Here is a 22,795-nt window from a genome sequence, read left to right on the forward strand (position 1 = left end):
TGTTGTCTCCTTCCACTTTCTGGGTTCAGTGATTGAACTCAGGTCTTCATTCTTGGCCGCAAGCACCTTTCCCTGGTGATCCATCTCACTGTTCCCTCAATTGGGAATTTTACTATGAATGTTTATAGCAGATGTGAGAACCTAAGTATGAACCAGTTTTTTAAAACTAAACCATACTCAATTCTTACAAGCATATTTCATGAAATAGTAGCTGAAATGTACTTCTAAAGATGCTTTTAAAGTAATCATATTTCTTTTCATTCTCAAGTGAATAATAAATACTTGTAAATAATAAATGGGGCTTGGCTGAGTGGAGAAAGTACTTTCTGTACAAGCATAAGGACCTGAATGCAGATCCCCTTCATCCACATAACAGGCTAAGCATGGCTGCACACACTTCACCTCCAGTGCTGGAGAGCACAATGGATGGGTCAATCCCAAGGACTCTCTGGCCAGCCAGTCACTCTAACCAAAAACATGCATCCCAGTTCAGTAAGAAATACTGTCTCAAAAAATGAGGTCCAAAAGTGGTTGTGGAAGACATCTCGGTGTCAGTGCCTTGTGAATGTACCTACCTGGTACCAAACTGGCCCAAAACTTTATTAAGATCTCTCTGCTTCTGCATCCCTAGTGTTGGGATTAAAGCAGTACACTTTTAAATATTTCTAATTGTAGTGCTGAAGTCAGTGTACTATTGGTGTGAAGAGACACCATGACCAAGATAATGCTTATAAAATAAAACATCTAATTTGGGGCTTGCTTACAGTTTCAAAGGTAAGTCCATTACCATCATTGCAGGAAGCATGGTGGCAGGCAGGCAGGCCTGGTGCTGGAGAAGTAGCTGAGAGCTACATCCTGATCCACAGACAGTAGGTACTGGGCCTAATATGGGCTTTGAAACCTCAAACCCCACTCTCAGTAATACACTTCCTCCAACAAGGCCCCATCTACTCCATCAAGGCTACATCTCCTGATCCTTCCCATCCTTCTTAAATAATGCCACTCCCTGGTGACTAAGTCTTCAAATATATGGGCCTGTGACGTCCTGGGGAACATTCTTGTTCAAACTATTACATATAGTACCTTTTAATATTTTTTAATTCTAAGATTCTATCTCTCCTTATTAAAATTTAAATATCTTTTGTCTTTGGTAAGGAGAGTTGTACATTTATGCACACATTATATTCTAGTAATTCAAAGTTATATTTCCTCAACCTATATCATCACAGAAGAAACATGGATATCCTAAATTAGGCTGCTAATCCAGTTATGTTGTAGTTATTTTTAACAGGAATTAGAAAAATGATTTAGGAGACAAGAAATACGTGTTTTAGAATTTCTGGTCTGCCTCTGATGAAGCTGCTCAACTCATCAGTTTAGTGTGAAAGCAGACAAAGAGAACAGGCACATCAGTTAACATGGTTGTAGTATAATAAAATTTTACCTATCAAAATAGATTACAAACTGATGTGTCTTTTGAGTAACACTTTGCCAAGCCCCATGATTGGGGAGTTTTTTCTGTAGGAAAAGGGTTTCATATCTTTAAAGAAAGGTCAACCAAAATCTCGGTTAGTCCACAGGTTAATATAAATTAATTTTGTGTGCCTAAAAGGAAATATTTTTAACGTTAGAAAAATTTAGAAGTTATGATATCTATTCTAGTCTTACATTTTGCAACATGAGCACTTTGCATTTGTCATTGTTTCTTAAGTTTTAGTGTAACAAAGAAAAAGGCATTGCAAGACCTTGCACGGAACATATCCTGATATTTCTAATTTAGTCACCTGTCTATATATAAAACTGATGTAGTGCCTTAGAAATGTCTGTTTATAGGTCCATATGAGGTACTTTCAGTAGTGGTTGTGATAGGTGAAAACATTACAGCACTCATGTAAAAACTCATAGTAATAGTAGTTGTTATATTGTGATATTATCATCTGCTAAGTTGTTAAACTGTTGTACAAGGTCCAATAGGTCTTAATAATAAAAACCCAGAGTTAGATATTAGGTGGGTAAAACTGAAAGATCAGAGAAGCAAAGCAGCCAGCCACTACCTTTAACCTCTATCTCAGACCAAATGGGCAATCCTGTCCCTTCGCATCCTGAGACTACATCTCAGATTGAATCCTCAGACTGCATCTGACTCTTTAAATTCTCAAACTGCTTCATACTGACTGTTGCTCAGACTGAACTGTGCTCCTGTCTCCTCCTGCCTTATATTCCTCTCTCCACCCAGCTGTATCATTCCTGTCTCCACCTCCCTGGTGTTGGGATTGAAGGCCTGTGATTCCAAGTGCTAGGATAACCTTTGTGTGGGTTCTATTTCTCTTTTAGACTGGATCAATTTTGAACAGAGATCTGCCTCTGTTTCCAAATTGCTGGGATTAAAGGTGTGTGCCACCATTGCCTTGCCTCTATTGCTAACTAGTATGGCTAGCTCTTCACTCTGATCTTCAGGCAAGCTTTATTTGTTATAGCATAAACAAAATATAACCACATCAAGCCTAAGCATTGTTCACAAGTTTGATATTATATGATTTGGTTAACATTGGAATACTTAACCTGCACAAAGGAATCTTAATATTGCAGTTACTATGTGTTTAGAGACAAGTCAGGAAATAATTTATTGTTGTATTTCATCATTGTTCCCAATTACATAATGAAATCAATTATTTAATAAAACTAAATCTTAAAATACTTGTACCATTTTTACTATTACCACTACAATTTTATTACTCTTATTTCTACCTTTCTCTTAGAATATATACAATACCTCAGTTTTCTCTTTACTTATTTCCTAGGTTACTTATGAAGCACATAAAGAATATCTGGCCAAAATGTATGAGGAGTATCAACGACAAGAGGAGGAGAACATTAAGAAAGGAAAGAAAGGAAATGTGAGCACCATCTCTGGTCTTTCATCACAGACAACAGGAGCAAAAGGAGGAATGGAAATCCGAGAGATAGAAGACCTTTCCCAAAGCCAGAGCCCAGAGAGTGAGACAGACTACCCAGTTAGCACAGATACACGAGACTTGCTCATGTCAACCAAAGTATCAGATGATATTCTTGGAAGTTCAGATAGACCTGGCAGTGGAGTGCACGTGGAAGTGCATGATCTTCTAGTTGATATAAAAGCAGAAAAAGTGGAAGCAACAGAAGTAAAGCTTGATGATATGGATTTATCACCAGAGACGTTGGTGGGTGGAGAAAATGGTGCCCTCGTGGAAGTGGAGTCCTTGTTGGATAATGTGTACAGTGCTGCTGTTGAGAAACTCCAGAACAATGTGCATGGAGGTGTGGGTATCATTAAAAAAAATGAAGAGAAGGACAATGGTCCATTGATCACACTAGCAGATGAGAAGGAAGAGCTTCCTAACAGTAGCACATCCTTTCTTTTTGATAAAATACCCAAACAGGAAGAAAAACTGCTTCCAGAACTTTCTAGCAATCACATCATCCCAAATATTCAAGACACCCAAGTACATCTTGGTGTTGGTGATGATCTTGGATTGCTTGCTCACATGACTGCAAGTGTAGACTTAACTTGCACATCCAGCATAATAGAAGAGAAAGACTTCAGGATTCACACGACTTCAGATGGAGTGAACAGTGTCCCTGAAAGAGACTTAGCATCATCAGTTAAGGGGTTAGACTATTCTGAAATGACTGCTACAACTCTGGAAACAGAGTCATCCAATAGCAAAATTGTACCAAATATTGATGCAGGAAGTATAATTTCAGACACTGAGCGATCTGATGATGGCAAAGAATCAGGAAAGGAAATCCGAAAAATCCAGACTACTACTACAACACAAGTAAGCTGTCCCATATTAATTCTAGAAGTAAACAAAAGTATCAGATAGGCATTGAGCTACAAAGTGGTTTCCTAGAATGACACTACACTTAAATCCATGTAATGTGTAACTTACAGAACGGAGTGCTATGGCATGTACATATGAAATTCAAATGATCAAATGATTCATATGAGTCAAATGATTCCCAATTCTGCCATATTTCTCTAATTCTGCTCATTCTCTTTGTGCCTCAGATTCTTCTGCCATATAATACATTATAGTAGGTTAAAATAAGACCATTTATACCTTTGTATTTGAGATCTTCATTCTAACATTGTGCTTTAGGACAGCTCTGTTCTGGGGATTGTAGAAAAGAGGACTTGTAGCCAGCTTGAACAGATGCATGAGCAATAGGGAAAGGGGCTGTTGTCTATCAGTGCCTGCTGTGCTCCAGACACTGTGGTAGATGTTTTCAGATTTAGTCCTCACTACATTCCTGTGAGGTAGGTAATACAGGTGAGAAAAATTGTAATTACTAACAATGAGAACTTTCTGTACAAACATAGGGATAGCATTTGTTATTTTTAGAAAAGGAAGCTGCTTAGGCCTAGTGTTAGTGTTAGTGCTGTGATTTTGGCCAGTCTGTAGTAAAGTTAAAAAACACTATGTCTTCTGAGACAAACCTGAGTTGTGACTACTTAATTTTTGGACTAAACTGATACTTTATGGTTAAGAGTTATTGAGATTATAATGACACTGAAGGATTTGAATTTTGTTAACCCAGTGGACTTCTTGTCTTTATATTTCATTGAAGGTAAGTTTATGTTTCCATTCCACCTATATTGGATGGAAAACATCATGTCTTTGTATTCCAGTAAGAATAATGGATTATGAATTCTGTATATGGGAAGGTGTGTTTATTTTTTGTTTGTTAAATGCCAGTTTCCATTTTGGTGGCAGTTATACTACAGTGGTAATTGGCAGAGAGAGAAATATTGAATAAGGTAAGATACAAATAAAGGAAAACAGATCATTGATTACTGGCCATTATAATCACTAGGGTTGCCTGTTTTTTATTGAGAATGCACAGGCATTTTTATGGCTTCTTTTCCTACATCATACAGTGTGTTTATTTTTTATTGAAGTATTGTGAATGAAATGCACTTTGAAGTTAATTTGAATCCCCTCCAGTAATATTTTTTTCACCATGTGGTTTTAGTTATAATTAATTTACAGTGTGTATTCATTGCCCTAATTCATGCATACTTCCACAAAGGGCATCTTTTTCTAGCCTGAAGATCCTGTTCCTAGGGAAAGAGGATCTGGTTTTTAGTGAAAACTTTAACGCTGTCTCTTGATGAACTTTGCTTGATTCTGCAGTATCAAAGCAGAAGTCCCAATAGTAAACTTAGATTAATCTACAGGATTTCTATTCAGGTTTGAGATGCATTCACCCACTGAAGTCACGTGTACAGCACCCAGTCCGTCTATTACGCACACTGGTTTTTGAATTTCACATTTCTTTTATGTTCCACAAAAGTTTACCTTCTCTTTTTTTAGGCTCTTCAGGGACGTTCTGTCACCCAACAAGACCGAGATCTCAGAGTTGATTTAGGATTTCGAGGAATGCCAATGACTGAGGAACAGCGGCGCCAGTTCAGCCCTGGCCCCCGGACTACCATGTTCCGGATTCCTGAGTTTAAGTGGTCTCCAATGCATCAGCGGCTTCTCACTGACCTGTTGTTTGCATTAGAGACAGATGTGCATGTGTGGAGAAGGTACAACTGTTTCTTTTCTGTATTTTGAGCACTTTCAATTGAGAAAATGAAATTTCAAATTTTTATTTTGTATGTGTGTCTGTTTTGCTTTGTGTGCATGTCTGTGTACAATATGCATGGCCTGGTAACTGGTGAGGTCAAAGGAGGATGTTGGATCTCCTGGAACTGGAGTTATAGATGGCTGTAAGCCAGCATGTGGGTTCTGGGAATTGAAACTGGGCTCTCTGCAAGAACAAGTACTCCTAACCACTGAGCCAACTTCCCACCCACGAAAATGAATATTTTTATTGAGTGATTTATGTCATCCAATAAAATTTACAAATTAAGTTTGTTCAAAAAATTAAATATTTAAGTTTTTGATAGATAAATATTTATATAAAGTATATTTTTACAATGTTTTGAGGTATATAAAAATTTAGCTTAAGAGAGTTAAGCAGAATTTTAAAATCTGGCATTACTTACTCTACACAAAAAAGAATTAAAAGCCAGCTTTGGTTTATACTTCTGTAATTGCATCTTTTCTTGTTAAACTTAATACTATGAACTATATTATTGTTTAGTAACAATGATGTGATAACACTTTGTACTAAAATAAATATCAAAGTAGCCTATAACATGCCATTGGAACCTATACGTATGTATAGGCAGTTAGTGGATGTTGGTTTAAATCTATCTGAGTTAAATATTTTCTTTTTTTAACTATTCAGTACAGTTTTCTAATAGCAGATTCACATGTCTCAATCAGGGGATGTATCATTTACATGTGCAAATGTGTAAATTTTGGAAATTGATGGCAGTAAGCAGTAAAATACCTCATCTTCAGAGATTTGGTCCAGTATGTCACTTCTGTACTTCTCTTGGTTTTCCTTTAGGATTAAGAATGGCCACTTGAGACTGTCAGCATTTAAAGGCAGACTTTCTTTCCTTTTCTCTCCATCTTCTCATTTTTCCTTCACCTACCCTATTTTTCCTTTTCTTCTTTTCATCAACATCTTTTTGTATTGAATGAAATCTTGTAAGAAATCTCTTCTGTACTGTCTTATGGTTGTACATTCATTTGGAAAATACCCCCCCCCCACACACACACCATTAAAAGAGATGGGATTGTAGTGACTAGGCTGTGTGGAACAATTCTGATTGGCAGTCTAGTTACTGGAGAGGCCAACTAATCTATGGAACAAAACCTGGAATGTTCTTGTGGGGAACTGTTGTGGAAGTTGTGAATGTATCTGCCAAGGGAGTTTTTATGTTTGATCTGATCACTTAGTTCATAAGCTAGGCATAGACTCATGCTAATGTTGTTGCATGCTGTGTACCTCGAAATGACTAAGGAAGATAAATAGCATGGAAAGCATGACTGCAGATGTGAAGGTTGATGTGTGAGGTGAAAAATGTGATTTGTCTAATTTTCCTTCTAGCAATAAACTGTGTGTGTTTGCTTTCGTTAGTAATGCTCATGAAACTTTCTAAACATAAGTGTATACAAATTTTTGAAAATATTATTTTTAGGATAGAAGAGAACATTGAACCACGATAAAACATTGTATTTCTTTAGCACCTTCTGCTGCTGACTGTACTCTGTGACCTTCCTTTTCATATGTAATAATTCTTGAACTTCTGCCAGTCCCCTTCAGTGATGCTTCACATTACACTTTTCCTCATGGTGGTGAGAGGTGCTCTCAGCCACAGTTGGAACTTTCTCTCTGCAGGCTCTCAGCTAGTTTGCTTCCTAACACAGAACAGCCAGTTGCAACCAAACTAGTTTTAGTTAAATTCATAGAGCCTTTCAGATGTCTAAGAAGCTAGTTAATAATCAGAAATGTGAAATATAGGATTATTATCCTGGGCTACCTTCCTGATGAGGTTAGGTCTTGGAGTAGTGCTGTCTATTCTTAAACAAACCAAAAAAGAACAACAGGAATAAGGTATTTGTTTAATATATGTGGACATACATACAAACTTGCAGAAACAATTTTTGATAAAATGTTTGAATTTTGATTTGTTTTTGTTCGAACAAGTCCATTTTAATTTTTCTAGCACTTCTCTATTTTGTAATTGTTTTCACTTTAAAATTTTTATTCTGAATAAAGTTTCTAAACCTCTTACATTTACATGAAGGAAATAATCATCTTTTTTTCTGTTTCAGCCATTCTACAAAGTCTGTAATGGATTTTGTCAACAGCAATGAAAACATTATTTTTGTACATAACACAATTCACCTCATTTCCCAAATGGTAGACAACATCATCATTGCCTGTGGAGGGATTTTACCTTTGCTCTCTGCGGCTACATCACCAACTGTAAGTTCTTTACCTCCACCTAGTGGTTATATTTTGTAATGACATAAATTTAGGATACCGATTATTTCAGATTCAGGGAATAGGCAGATTGTTAACAGTATCTCCTACAGGAAATTTTAAGCCATTTATTAGATTTATATTTTAGTCTCTTTTATTTGCCAGTATTTGGGTTTTCCTGTGCATATTTATTAGAGCATTCATTTTTCAGTTATTTCTGGTGAAATCTTTTAAGAAGAACTACAGCTATATTTTTTTAACTTTTATATGATATGTATTTCTTTAAATTGTATATAGTAAACTGTTAAAATTCTTTTGTAATGTAGTATGATGTTATTTATCAATTTTCCCTTGAGAATATCTACTTATCTTTTTTATAAAACATTGAAAATACTAATATAATCAATTTGGAAAGCATTTAATACTGATCACATGTGCCCTTTAAAATGCAACAGAGCAATGTTTTAAGTTATATGTAATTTTCACCTTATAGATATCTTTAGTTCTGGCCTGGAGTGTCTGTATCCAAGTGTTAGTACTTCTGTCTAGCATTAGTTGGTATTTGGTTTGACTCCTAAAATAAAAAAAAAAAAATTAAAAATATCTTTGACTTATGTCAAAATGACTCCATTTAGGTATAACTTGTTTAGATGGGAAATAATATAGAATTCCACTTGTCTTGTGGCTCATCTTGCTATTTCGAATAAGGAATGCTTTCATAAGCCCTAGAACACACCTTTCCAAAGACAATGATTTATTAACCCGGCTATTGCTTAGTGAGGAATGCTTCCAAATTGGTCCATCCTTTTATTTCACCAGTAACATGATTTTCCTAAATGGTTCTCACTCTGTTCACTGGAATAGCACTAAAGTTAAAATATTTGCTGCAGCAGACTGTAATCTCACAAAATTCCCCTAGGCACACATACTTGTGTTCCTAATGAATTCATCCAGCAAGTTACAGGCAAGCAGGCTAGTTTGGGAGCAGTGCAAAAGGACAGATCAGCAATGGGGTCTTGTGGAATTAATTAGTAACCAAACCAAGGAAGTGGCCTGGGAATAACATTACAAAGAGTTGCTTATATGTGATGAAGGCTGGTGCCTAGCATTTGTCTGTCACCCCTCTGCCTGTTTCAACTTTCCTCTAGTGATGTTTACTAAATTCTGGTAAACTGCTTCTTTGTCTATACATCAGAGACTACATACAGTGCTTTCTGTGTGGAATCACATATGTTGTCATTTGTTTTCAGGAAATTCTAAGAGACTATATTTGCTTTAATATAAATATTGAATGTTTTTACAACATTTATGAGCAAAAATGATCATTCTATAAAATAATTTAGTAATAAGTTATTAAAATTTGCAGAGGTTTGAAATGTCCAAATTACTAAATATCTTCAAATTTTCATTGTCAAGTATTTCTATTAATAAAGTATTAAATAAATGCAGTAACTCATAAACCTGTTATACATACTACTTTAACACTCAATATATCTTATTTTTAAATTAACAAATACACAGTTAAGATACTGGCATTTTTCAAGTTTGGCTCCCAAGAATATTTGCATATACAGTTTTGACCACTATAGTTTGGGGTTTTAAAATAATAGTTTTCCTATTATTTAGACTGTTCTTAGCAGATTTAGAAGTTAATTTTATTGCAGAATTATTCTGTCTTTATATTCCTGTTAATTTGTCCATTAACTGATTGTACCTATGCTTGATTATGCAACACACTTGATTTATATATTTCTATGACTTGTCAATACTTTTTGTATAATATAATAATAATTTATTATTTGCTAAAACATAATATATTTAATATATAATATAAATAAATATATTTCTTTTAAATAGTTTTATATAGTTATATATATTTGCATATATATCTTTAAAAAGAAACATCTATGTTTGTTCTCATACTTTCTAGATTATGTGGAAATGTGAAGGATATTATTTTCTTTTAGTGTTACTGGATTGTTTAGTGTTCTTGCTATGTAGTGGGAAAAGGAGGGAGGAGCCTGAATAAAGAATGAAATCTGCACTGAGAACATGAGCTTTTCAGCTCAAAACTACCAAGTACAAACCCTCAGGAGTTCTGGAACAGGTGAGAGGGAGGAGACACTAGGGTTGCTCTGATTTACCAAAAGGGAGCTGTCATATAAGAATGTCAGAGTATCAACTCCAGATGCATGAAGCAGAAACTCTTGACACTGCTGTTTTAGCGTCCTGGGGATTTTAATGATGCACATATCTTTTTCAGATTTGCATGTCTGTGAAGCTTTCCATTTTTTTATACCTGGGAGTAATGATGGCAAACTTTTTCTGTGTGGAGCTAGATAGTAAATACTTTAGGTCTTACAGCCATCTGCTGAACTAAGCTGTTGGGAAAATGGGAGTGGAATAGGTTTGTCATAAGAGCTGTATGACATGAGACCCAGACATTGCTGTACGTAAAATAAGAATAACAGAGGGAAGTGTATAAAAACCTTATTATTATAAACAGTCAAAAGTTAGACAAATTTATTCTTTATAAAATAACTTGAATTTGACTCAATGACTATTAAGTGTAATAAACTCTATTAGCAAATGTAGTTATCTTGTAGAAGATACATCTCTTTTACTATTTTTATCATTAGACATTTTCAGAGTACAACTATATTAAACTTTAAAAAGATAAGTAGAAGTAGAATGCAAAAATATTTTTTGTAGTTCGCTATTTAAAAAATAACAATGTAAACTCAGGAGTAAGCCTTTGTCAGTTCTCAAGGTAAGTGCTGTACTCTGTTGATGGGGTGCTGGTCAAAAACAGACTTATTTTTCAGTGAGACTCAGATAGGAATTTTTGTGAAGCTTGGATTAAATGGAAATGGTGTGAACTTTAGTAGGAGATCTATCTTTGTTTCAGTCTAGGCTGTATCATTTTCTGGGCCTGGGCTTGGTTTTATTACCTAAAAGGATAATAATTATACTGATCTCACAGAAAGTGTGAAAAATCATGTTTGGTAACAGATGGGACATTGGGACATGTAGTAGGTGGAGAAGCCTCTTAGAGCTTTCTTGAATTCCTTCAAGAACTCCATTCTTTACGTATTTGTCTGATGGAATAATCATCGAAGTTTATTTTAAAAGCCTTTCATTTATAAAACTCTAAAGATTAGAATGTTTGAGATAATATAGTTATTATAGATAATCCATTTTGATAACAAGATATTCAATCAAAAACATCTTTTTGCTTGCTGTTTCTAGGGAATGGGCCATTTGAAGTTGTCTGTTTCCTTCCTAAAACCATAAATGAACACAGCAGTCTGTGTGTAGTAGGAAAAACATTTCTGAATTGCTCTTATGATGTCATTGTTCTGAAAGAAAGTTTTTGAACTCTTTAATGCTACTTGTAAAGAGATGACTTAATGTAGACTTCAAGAAGACTAGGGATACACGTGGCTTATATTATTGTAAGCAATTTAAAAAAGCAGTATTGTATTGGGGTTTTGGATACCTTTGTTATTAAACTGTATGTTATGGTAAATAAATCACAAAAATGTTTTAACTAAAAATAATCCAGTAATTTTAACCTTAATATTCAGGATAAAATTAAAACAGTTGGCCCAGCATGGTGGTACCTGCCTTCATTTGTAGCATCAGGGAAGTAAAAGCAGATGCCATTGGAGTTCTTTGTGAGTTTGAGGCCACCCTGGTCTACATGTCAGTTTCAGACTACCAGAGCTACATAGTGAAACTCTATCTATAAATAAGCAAACAATACAATTGGGCCACTTACTATGCAGTTTGATCAGTGTTTACTTTAAGGAAGGGATATTATTTTGTATAGTTTTTGCATTAAATTTTCATTTATTTCCTACCACACTATTCAAGTTAGTTTTAAATGAAGGCGGAGAACTGGAGGGAAACACTGAAAAGAAGCAAAAACATTGTCAATCATACATTCCTTCATATTTTTTTATGATCACTCAAGATTTTATTTCCCTTTTTGGTTTTTAGAGATAGTGTTTCTTTGTGTAGCCCTGCCTGTCCTGGAACTAGCACTGTAGACCACCCCTGGCCTCAAACACAGAGAGACCCTCCTGCCTCTGCTTTCCAAGTGCTGGAATTAAAGGCATGTTCTACACCTGCTGGTGACCAACATCACCACCCAACAATCACTCACAATTTTAAGTTGACCAATTTAGTCAACCGCCAGAATACAGTGTCAGATGTGATTTAATTTTATTCTGTACCAGGAAAATAATAGAAACTGACATTTCTGGTTCTTCAAATAATTGCACCATCATAAAGAAGGAAAGCAACCTTTTCATTTGTGTCAAGCATGATGATATAGTCATTTAATAACAGGGTGTAGGGCTGGAAAATATGAGGCTTTTGGGTTTTACATAGTTTATCTCTTAATAATTATATTATTAGTAGTATTGGGATTCTTTTATCTATTTTCCTAGTGAAGATACCATGAAAATAGCTTATTTTCAAATTAATACTTGCATTTATTTGTTGTAAAAACTGGAAGAATTGGAATTTTGTAGTTCTGTGGAAAAAATCTATAATGTTTTTTGTTATATAGACCTGATTCTTAACAAGGATCTGAGACTTTTAGATAATGTACAGTTACCTAAGCTCGTATTATAGGCCTTATATACTTGTAACAATGAGTTGTTTTCTGAACAGAAAGTGTATTTTAAGTTGTTATGGCATAAATATTTTAGTTTTGTATAGGAAGGGTTCTGAATATTTGAGAAAATTAAGTATGATTTCCTCATAGTAAAAGTCTAGATAGTAGGTGTAAGAAATACATTGACTTTCCTGAGTCATTTCTGTTCAAGCTCCTACTGAGTTAGGGTTTGAACAGGGGCATTTTATGTTCACTCTTTAAACTGTTTTATTAATCATGCACTAGGAAAAGATACTTGTTATGTAAAATAGAATTTGCATTTTTCCCTACATTTGCTATACTTACATGTGTATATTTGGTGCAGTTATTCAAACAAAAATAAATTTAAATTTAAATGTTTCATATTTAATCTTAATCACAGTCATGTACTTTATAAAATGAATATCTATTCTGAGAATTTTGTTTTTAGTAAAATAATCAAATATAATTTTAAAATGTTATTTTGTGTTTCAATTTTACATGTATTTTTTTATTTAATTTTAATAATTTCCTTTTTCTTGTACTTTTTTTGGTCTGTTGTCTGTTTTGTCTAATGCATGTCCAGGGTTCTAAGGTTAGTATTACTTTTGCAGTAATTCTTAGGTTTTTTAGTTTTAAATTTTTTTTAATTATGAAAATTTTGCTTGGTTATATTTTGAGTTTTCATATCATCCTTTAATCAGACATATCTTTGTGTAATTTAAAAAACTATTAAAAAGATTATTTTCCCAGTACATTGATGTATTTGTTTTATTATTTGCAACAATAACTATTATAATACATGAAAACAATGTAAATAGAGTACTATGTCAATCAGATTTCAATTTCAATTACAGGAAATTGAATGAGTTATATATTAAGATTTAGTGAGAATTATATTAAATTTTATCATAGGGTGCTTATATAACATCGTGTTTCTAAACTATATTAACAGAAGAATATTTTCTAGGTTATTATTTACATTAAGAATAGCTTTTGCTTTCAATTTTTATATTTGGTAGAATAAGTTTGTCAAATTATATGGACAATTTAATTAGGTAATTAATATTTGTATCTGATTCACTATTCCAAACTTAGAGCATATTTCACTGTTTAGATTTATAGATTCCAGTTGGAAATTAAATAGTAATATAGTGAAGTAGGCCTCTCAAGATTTCGAATATTTAAAATGATGAAGGATTTAAGAACATGTCTGCTGTGGTACAGCTGTTTAATTTGATGCTGTGTCAGAAACAAAGCACAAATAAGTAAGCAGGCTGCATTTCCAAAGACGGTGTGAAAATCAGTAGGATCAGGAATCTATTCCGTGCGTCCACCATGTGCTTGACTTCACCATTTGGTTAAAGATAAGATCAGTCAGTAATGATAGTGTGCTTATTTCCAGAAACTTTGGACAACATTTTTATTTACAAAGCATCTCTTGTCTTTGCTCCTTCTGGCACTAAGAAAATTCTAGTTATAAGAAAATCAAGATCATTATAGAGTTATCATTACAGAATGAAAAATGAAGAAATGTTGCCATTGCTCATAACTTAAGGAGTTACACATTCTAAGAAACAATAGATTTTAATATTCCTTCTGAAAGCAGGAAATAACATTGTATCACAGAGAATATTTTACTGAAAGTCCAACTTTGAGCTTAACAATGCTACTACTTCTTCCTCCTACAGCTAGGGTTTCATAGCTTATCAGATAAATATCTAAAGTAGTTATCATTTTGACCTTACTTTTATTGTATACATGAAATCATTAGTGTTTAAGTTTATTATTCTAAAATAGGTAAGTCATTAGTATGTATCTAGTTTGATATTTGGTGGTAAAAAAAAGTTGCTGTGTATCATTTGCATTGTTCATTATAGTTGTAAGAAAGGAAAACACATCTCTTTGTAATTGGAAATGAAGGTCTTAGGAGAGAAAGGCCAATTTTATACCTCTTTTATACTAAAACAAGAATGAAAAGATATGTGTGGTTGTCTCTAAGTAACTTTTTGAAATTATGTGAAGTCATTTATGTAATTAATACAATGTTTTTAATACTAATTTTAAAATGGGCTTTTTATTTAAAAAAATGAAATTTGGCAAGGTCTTGTGATAGGTAGTATTAATTTATTCTTTATATTCTTACCTAAGCTTTCTAAACTTCTTTTCACCTGTAGTATTTGTAACCTGTACCATATTTCCCAATTTTAAATAAGATTAACTCTCCTTTTTTAAAGACTGAATTGGAAAACATTGAAGTGACACAAGGCATGTCAGCAGAGACAGCAGTGACGTTTCTCAGCCGCCTCATGGCTATGGTTGATGTCCTTGTGTTTGCCAGCTCTCTAAATTTTAGTGAGATTGAAGCTGAAAAAAACATGTCTTCTGGAGGGTTAATGAGGCAGTGCCTAAGGCTAGGTAAGTATACTAAGACAGTAGTACACACTGTATAATTAAGATGACTTGTGTTGCTCTGAGGTTGGTAAATCTGCAGCTTAGTAACCGTCTTGTAATCTCCAGGATTTCTCAGTTTAAAAAACTTGTATCATCTCAGTGGAGATTTCATGGAATCATTTATGGCATCAAATATAGGTAAACATAGTTAGAATATTAAAAAACCAGTAAAACTGGTACCATTGAAATGGTTTTGATGTAGACTCTTTGTGAACCTTGTTTGTGTCCTTGGGCTGCAAACAACTAAGGATATAGTATATAGCAGAGCCCTTACCTAGAATAGGAGATGCATGAGTCTAATGGCCAGTATTAATTATCAAAGGAAGTCAGAAAGGAATTGAGAGAAATGGTGACCCAAAATCTGTATATTTCCTAAGATAATGATTGTATGCCAGTGATAAGAGTGTAAACTCTTCCTGCTGTGCAGATAGCTATTATAACCGTTAGAGTGGATGATGCCTGAAGTGAGAGGGTGTGCTCTGTGGAGTCTCCAAGATAGGTGAAACAAGGACAGAGCCTTATTAAATATTTTAAAGACTGCTATGAATTTGTATTATGTATGACTGCATGTATGTATAGCATATGAGCATATATGTATGCATATATATATATATATATATATATATATGTGTGTGTGTGTGTGTGTGTGTGTGTGTGTGTGTGTGTATACTTACCAGTGTAAGCATGTGTGGAAGTCAGAAGATGATGTCCAGTATCCTTCTCTGTCATTCTCCACTTTATTCCTTTGAGACAAAGTCTCTCACTGCACCTGGAGCTATATAGGGTGTACTCTTATATTACTGGGGTTTCAAGTATTAGTGATCATACCTGCCTTTTTATATGGATGCAAGGGATATGACCTCAGGTGCCCATGCCTCTACAGCAAATGCCACTGTACCATCTCCTCAACAGCTCCCATATGCATTTTAAGTTGTGATACAGAGCATTTGTAATAGTGACTGATGGAAATTATAGAATTAGGAAGACTTATTTGGGGAGTTTGAAAGGCCATGGTGATCTGTTTCTTTTGACTGAGAGTACATGAATATTTTATTTAATGCATTCCATATGTATTGTACCTTCATTATTATATTTCATAATTTAAACTTAACCTACTTTTTTTTCGAGACAGGATTTCTCTGTGGCTTTGGAGGCTGCCCTGGAATTAGCTCTTGTAGACCAGGTTGGTCTCGAACTCACAGAGATCTGCCTGCCTCTGCCTCCTGAGTGCTGGGATTAAAGGCGTGTGCCACCAACGCCTGGCTAACTTAACCTAATTTTAAAAGTAATAATCTATAGCAAAAAAATATGAAAAAAGTAAATTTAAAACATTTTTCTATATAGCCATGTCAACAATTTATGTTAATATATTTCTGGTTTCTTAGTTTGTTGTGTAGCTGTAAGAAACTGTTTAGAGTGTCGACAGAGACAGAGAGACAGGGGAAACAAATCTTCTCATGGAAGCAGTAAGCCTCAGGAAGCTCCCCAAAGTGTGACTGCCACAGCAGCATCCAAGGTAATCAGCCATTTCCTCTGTAATGTGCAGTCCTTTTTCATTTGTGAGAACAATGTATCATGGTCCATAAAATGGCATAGGCTTGATGCTCTGGTACTGACTTCTCTGTTTTTTGGTTGTATCTGCAAGGTTACCTAATCTCTTAAGATTTTCACTTGTATGTTATTGAAGAAGGTTCTAGTAATTTCTACTGATAGAGTTCTTAATTATTACATTGACACAAAGCAATGGAGATTTCTTTTTTAATTCATCATTTTAAAATTTATTTTACATACTAAACACAGTTTTCCCACCCTCCTCCTCTTCGTTCCCTTTCCCTACCTCCCTTCTAATGCCCCCCTCCACTGCCCCATCCACTCTTCCTCCATCTCTGTTCAGATGAGTTAAGGCCTCCCATGGGCATCAACAAAGCATGGCATATCATGTTGAGGCAGGGCCAGGCTCCTTCCCATGCATCAATGATGAACAAGACATCCCACCATAGGGAACAGATTTCAAAGAGCCAGCTCATGCATAAGGGGCAGGTCCTGGTTCCACTGCTAGGGACCCCACAAAAGACCAAGCTACACAATTGTCTGATTACACAAAAGACAAGCTACACCAGTCTGATTACAAGGGAAGGCCAATTCAGGCACCCTCTCCACTATTGGTAGGAGTCTTAGCTGGAGTTATCCTTGTAGATTCCTGGGAGTTTCCCTGGCACCAAGTTTCTGCCTAACCCCATAATGGTCCTCTCTATCAAGATACCTCTTTCATTGCTCTCCTGACACCATTACTGTGCTCTAGTCTAGGGACAACTCCTCTGATGGTTTCAGTAAAACTAGCATATCTTGTTATTACTCACTGAACTTATAATTAAATGTTCAGCATTGACACAGTAATTTTTTGCTCAACAATTGAAGACATAACATAGAAACTTAATTGGTTTCCTAAGTTCCATTACTCTGTATTGCTATAATTTCTGCTAAGCCAACTGCACATACATAAAGTCTGTTAGTTATTTGCAGTGTTCCAGCCTCTTTTCTTGTTCACTGTTGTCAGGGAAATCTGACCCACATATTATTTTACTGGTGAGAAGACTCCATAGTGATCTGCATTGCTTGAGAAGTTAAGTATTAATGTGTCAGCAGTCTGGCTCATAGTCACTGCATAGACATATTAAAGGGCTAGGTACTAGAGGGTGGTGGCCATATCTTGTACATCTCTGTGCCTTTAGAGCAATTGTGGTACTATAAGTTGTAAAGAAATGTTTCTGAGATATATTCTGGATTCTGCCACTTAGTGGAGAGGATTGAGGCAAATTTCCTTGTCTTCCATGTCTCAGTTATCTAGTATTTTAATGTTAGTATTTTAAGTTAATAATAATCTTAACTTATATGATGTTTAATTAAAATTGAAAAATAATGTATTGAAATACATAGAGGTTCCTGGAGTGAGTTGGTGAACATTTATATGCTACTGATGCCTCTTGCTCCTCTTAACACTTAGAATGAGTATAAGTAATCCTTTGCTTGGGAGAGGCTTAGGTCTTGACTGTATCTGTACTTTTCTTTCTTTTTTTATTTAATTAGTCATTTTACATCCCTACCACAGTTTCCCTTCCCTGTTCTCCCATTCACTTTCCCTGCCCCAATCTGCTCCTCTGTTTCTGCTCAGAAAGGGGCAGGCTTCCCATGGGTATCAACAAAACATGTCATATCAAGTTGCAGTAAGACTAAGCATTTCTTCTTGTATTTAGATTGGGCAAACATTCCAGTATGAGGAATAAGTTCCCAAGATCCAGCCAAATCATTAGGGACAGCCCCTGTTCCCACTGCTAGGAGTCCCATAAATAGACCAAGCTACACAATTGTTACATGTATATAGATAGAATGCTTAGGTCAGTCCCAAATTTGTGACTACCCCAATTGTCATCAGAGAGCCTTCATCCAGTACCTGAAGGAAACAGAAGCAGAGACCCACAGCCAAACATTAGGCCAAGCTCAGGGAATGTTGCTGAATAGAGGGAAGAAGTCCTAGTTTCCGACACGTGCAGTAGATTAATCTATTCCATAAATTATATGTAACTTTTCATAATTATCCCATGGGAAAAGTATCACTTAGGTGATCCAGTTGAATATGGTGCAGTTACAATTTCACATAGAGTGGATAAGCTTGATGATTTTAATGGAAACCATGTAACTATCAACCTTCAAATACTGATCTTTTTCCTATACCATGTTCCACAGGAGTTTCACAGCATCCTTTAGGGATGAAAAACCACAGTGGCATCTGCAGAGAGTTAGGAGTTGGACTGCAAGCACATACCTGTTATGTGCAAAACTGGCGTCATTTACAATTTATATGCATACATTGTCAGATTTAGTCGAAAACATTCTTAGCACATTGAGTAATTGAAAATACACTAGATTGAGCCAGAGTAACTTGATGCACTTTCTAATTTATGTTATGAATGTATTATCTAAAATCCTTAGATTTTTGTTTCTTCAACTACAGAAAATTGTTTCAATGATATATTCTCTAATGTCTGTCATCTATAGTGAGTTACGACTAAGTTCGTTTTAGAGTTTACCTTTTAAAAATGATCATGAAGTGACTACATATGCAATTGCATAATGTTAGATAGCAATATGTTAATCTCATAAATATATATATATATTCATGATGAATAAATTAAGAGAATTAAAGGCATTTATTAAGTGTAAATTTTAGTAATAAACATTAAGCCAGATAGCAGAGACTTACACTCAGTTCATCTGAAAGGCAAGATCATTTTTTTCCCTACCCAGCCTTACTATGTTTATGAGACCATAGAGGCACCTGTGTTGATAGCAAATTAGCAGAGAACAGAAAATAAGCTCTGTGCTAGTTGTGTTGTCACTAATTTCTAGTTTAGTGAGGAGGCAGGAAATGATGTGGGAAGATCAGTCTACAGCAGAAAACAAATGATGTTTTTCTAGAATATGGTATTTTCTAGAATATGGTATTTCTTAATAATTCTCTTTTGTTTTAAAGACTCCCTTAGAAAATGTTCCAGGTAACCTTTCTCCTATCAAGGATCCCGATAGACTTCTTCAGGACGTTGATATCAATCGCCTTCGTGCTGTTGTCTTTCGAGATGTGGTAAGTTACATATCTGCTTGTCTTCCTTGAAAAATCAAACAGTAACAATCACAAGAAAACCAGCTTTGAAGGTTAAACTGTAAAATTTGTAAAGAATTGTTATCACTACCAATTATCCTCTTGTCTGGATATATATTACATATTTCTGGTGATAAAATGGTTGAGCCTTAGTTTTTTCCAAAAGCTTATTGATAATTTACTTTTAAAAATGATGTGTACAGGCCTGGGAATTGGCTCACTGTGTAAAAGTGCCTTCTGCAGAAAGCATGAGGACCTGGATTCAGATCCCTAGCACCTACACAGAATCTATGCATCATGCTGCATATCTGTAACTCCAGCGCTGGAGGAGCAGAGGAAGTTTCTCAGATTCAGTGAGAACCTCTGTCTGAAAAAATACAGAGTAATAGAAGACACTCAGTGTCAACCTCTGATCTCCACATGCATGCACACTCACAGGAAAGCACACACGTGTGCATACTCTAGGGCTTATACAAATGATAAGAAAATTTGAGATTTATTTCATATTCCAAATTAGAGATAGCCTTGAAGCACTAACTTTGACTATATCTTAGGTCATCGGTCCTGCTTTTTATATTCTTTACTCCATTTCCACATAATAAATATTTTGTTATTCTCAATGTTTCCTATTAGACATAAAAAGTTACCTCATCAGGTATTAATGGAAGTTGCCTTTGGGTATGGGAAGGTGCTTTATTTCATTTAAAAAATATTATTATTGTCTATGTATGTGCTCATGATGCATGTGAAAGGAGTTGTTAATAGCACAGAGTACACGTGGAGGTCAGAGAACAACTTTGTGGAGCCCATTCTTACCTTCTACCTTTATGAGGTTTCCAGGGATTGAACTCAGATATCCAGGCTGAGCAGTAAAAGCTTTTACCCATTGAACTATCTCACTGGCCCCTACTTTCACAAATGATGGTAGCTGCAGGAATCTTAATTAGAAAGCTTAATAACATTCAAAGAAAGAAATAGCTTAAGCAGGGTTTATTGGAAATGTCTAATCCATGACTTCTTATTCAAGGCAATTAAAAATAAGATTGACCATTTTATGAATTGTGTAGAAGTACAGTGTTTCATAGCAGATTAAGCAATAATAGCAGTTTTTGATATAGGCTTTATAAACCAGTCAGATTAGATCCTGTGGTTTAATTATAGTTAATGATTCAAGGAATATTTAAAGAACTGTATGTTTGAAATGTATATGTCAAACATAGCAATCAATTAAATGGAGTGCTTTGTTGTTTACAGTGTGATTGCAATAAGTCTAAGCCATGTGGTGTGATGTTTCATGCTGTGGATATATGATAGAAAAATATTAATTCTTATAAATCACTTGGAAAATTAATAGCTGAAAAGATAAATAAGAAAACACAGCAGACTTAAGCAATAAATACAAAATATGTAACATAAATCAAGAACATGATTAAAATGTATCATCAGTGGATAACAGAATGAAAATGAAAAAGATTTTCAGTATTAAGTCTACTAAAACTTAAATGATATTGGGGGAATCAGGCTCTTCTATGTAATTATTGCTGTATAAGGATAAATTGGACAACCCTTGTTGTTCTTCACTACTATATTAGAAAAAAGAAAAAACTCTTTCCAATATCAATGTCTCACAACCCTGTACTTGACATTATGTAATAGTATTCTTGCATAGCATCCGGCAGGTCTGTGTGAGATTGACAACACACGTGTGTGGAATCAGTGTTAACCTTTTTTTCAACATGCTTCTAGATTCCAAATGCAGCTCTCACATAAAATAGTCTGGGACCTTGGAAGTGCTTTTACAATTGTTAGTGTGTTAGTTGGTTGTATTTATTAATGATAAGAATTCTACTCTAGTTTCAAAGTTTTTATAAAATAAGTCACATTTAGTCTATTTAATTTCTGAAACGTATCAGACCTCAGATTAGGTTTTAGGAAATATACATATACACATTACCTCTGTGTGTGTGTGTGTGTGTGTGTGTGTGTGTGTGTGTGTGTGTGTGTGTGTGTGTTAATGTGTGTGTCTTCAGAGGACAAATAATTGAGTATTTGACAGAAATTTTAGGGCAGGGGCTTTGGTGCTTCCTCAAAAAAATTTCCAGCTGTTTTGCTTTCCAAGCACATAAAATTTTTAGAATTATAGACTGTACATATGTGTATATGCATATTTAAATTTAGAGATTGGGATTATTGTGCTTTTTAAGGACTTCTGAGGGTATGGACGGTAGTGAAACAAAGTATCTATTACCTGTATAGAAGGAGAAGAATTTTCTGTGTGGGAAGAGGAAAACATTGCTTAAAAACAATCTGATCAGTTAGATGACTCAACAATTGGTAAAGGTGCTTGCTTGCAGGACTGATGGCCTAAATTCAATCCCCAGATCCCACAAGGTGGTAGGAGGGAACAGACTTAACTTGCAGGAGAGTTGTCATCTGACTCTTGTATGCACATTACACACTAAGATTTTAAGATTTCTGAATTTTTTAAAAAAGAAAGTCTTTGTTTAAAATGCTCTCAAATAAAATGAAATTATGAGCAAATTCATTTCGTTTACTGTCCCCACCAGAGACTGAATTTTATTAGATCACCTGTATCTCAAATGACATAAAATTTAGTGAATTTAATACTTAAAAAAGTACTTTGATTACTTTGCATCACCCCAGTATGTGCATTAAAATCTTAAGGCATTTCAGTGCTAACCAGTTATTTATTCAAATTGGGGAAAAGAAACCAAGAATACACAGACAGGAAAAACAGAATTCATGTCTTTATAATAATAAATACCTCTAAACATCACTTATTTGTATAAAATTTAGTCATTCTTGAGGTGTTTGGCTCCTGTCTATATGGTACTTTATTTCCAAAGACACTGGAAATAAACAGTGCGGTTGGCTTGAAATCTTTGGTTTAAACACAAAATGCAACTCTTTTCATGCCAGTTAGGAAGGAGATGTAAATTGGCTACTAACTGCAGGTCACAGTGGTGCTTATATGGTAGCTTGTATTCATTTATTCTGCATGTATTTACTGAATGTTCTCCAATTGCATGGAACAGAATTTCCTGTGGTAGAAACAGCATTGTGGCAAGTAGGGTCTGCTACAGCTCCGGCTGTATGTGAATTCATTCATGGATGGAGTCTTTTGCTAGTTGTATTGTGCTTCATTTTCC

General features: G+C 34.8%; 1 protein-coding gene across 8 annotated transcripts in view; it reads left to right on the forward strand.

The window, feature by feature from the left end:
- The window catches only part of Nbea (neurobeachin), a 525,226-nt gene that overhangs the window by 134,563 nt on the left and 367,868 nt on the right, over positions 1-22,795 (forward strand). For 6 of the 8 annotated variants that reach the window (XM_035451902.1, XM_035451904.1, XM_035451906.1 and 3 more), the window contains exons 22-28: positions 2,802-3,818; positions 5,358-5,575; positions 7,722-7,875; positions 13,101-13,109; positions 14,752-14,932; positions 16,354-16,484; positions 19,500-19,607. In XM_035451902.1, the coding sequence (XP_035307793.1) occupies positions 2,802-3,818; positions 5,358-5,575; positions 7,722-7,875; positions 13,101-13,109; positions 14,752-14,932; positions 16,354-16,484; positions 19,500-19,607 (1,818 nt within the window). The remainder of the gene's footprint in view (positions 1-2,801; positions 3,819-5,357; positions 5,576-7,721; positions 7,876-13,100; positions 13,110-14,751; positions 14,933-16,353; positions 16,485-19,499; positions 19,608-22,795) is intronic. The other 2 variants (XM_035451903.1, XM_027395008.2) reach the window with 1 other exon arrangement.

This window comes from Cricetulus griseus (assembly GCF_003668045.3).
Source record: "Cricetulus griseus strain 17A/GY chromosome 1 unlocalized genomic scaffold, alternate assembly CriGri-PICRH-1.0 chr1_0, whole genome shotgun sequence".
NCBI lineage: Eukaryota > Metazoa > Chordata > Mammalia > Rodentia > Cricetidae > Cricetulus > Cricetulus griseus.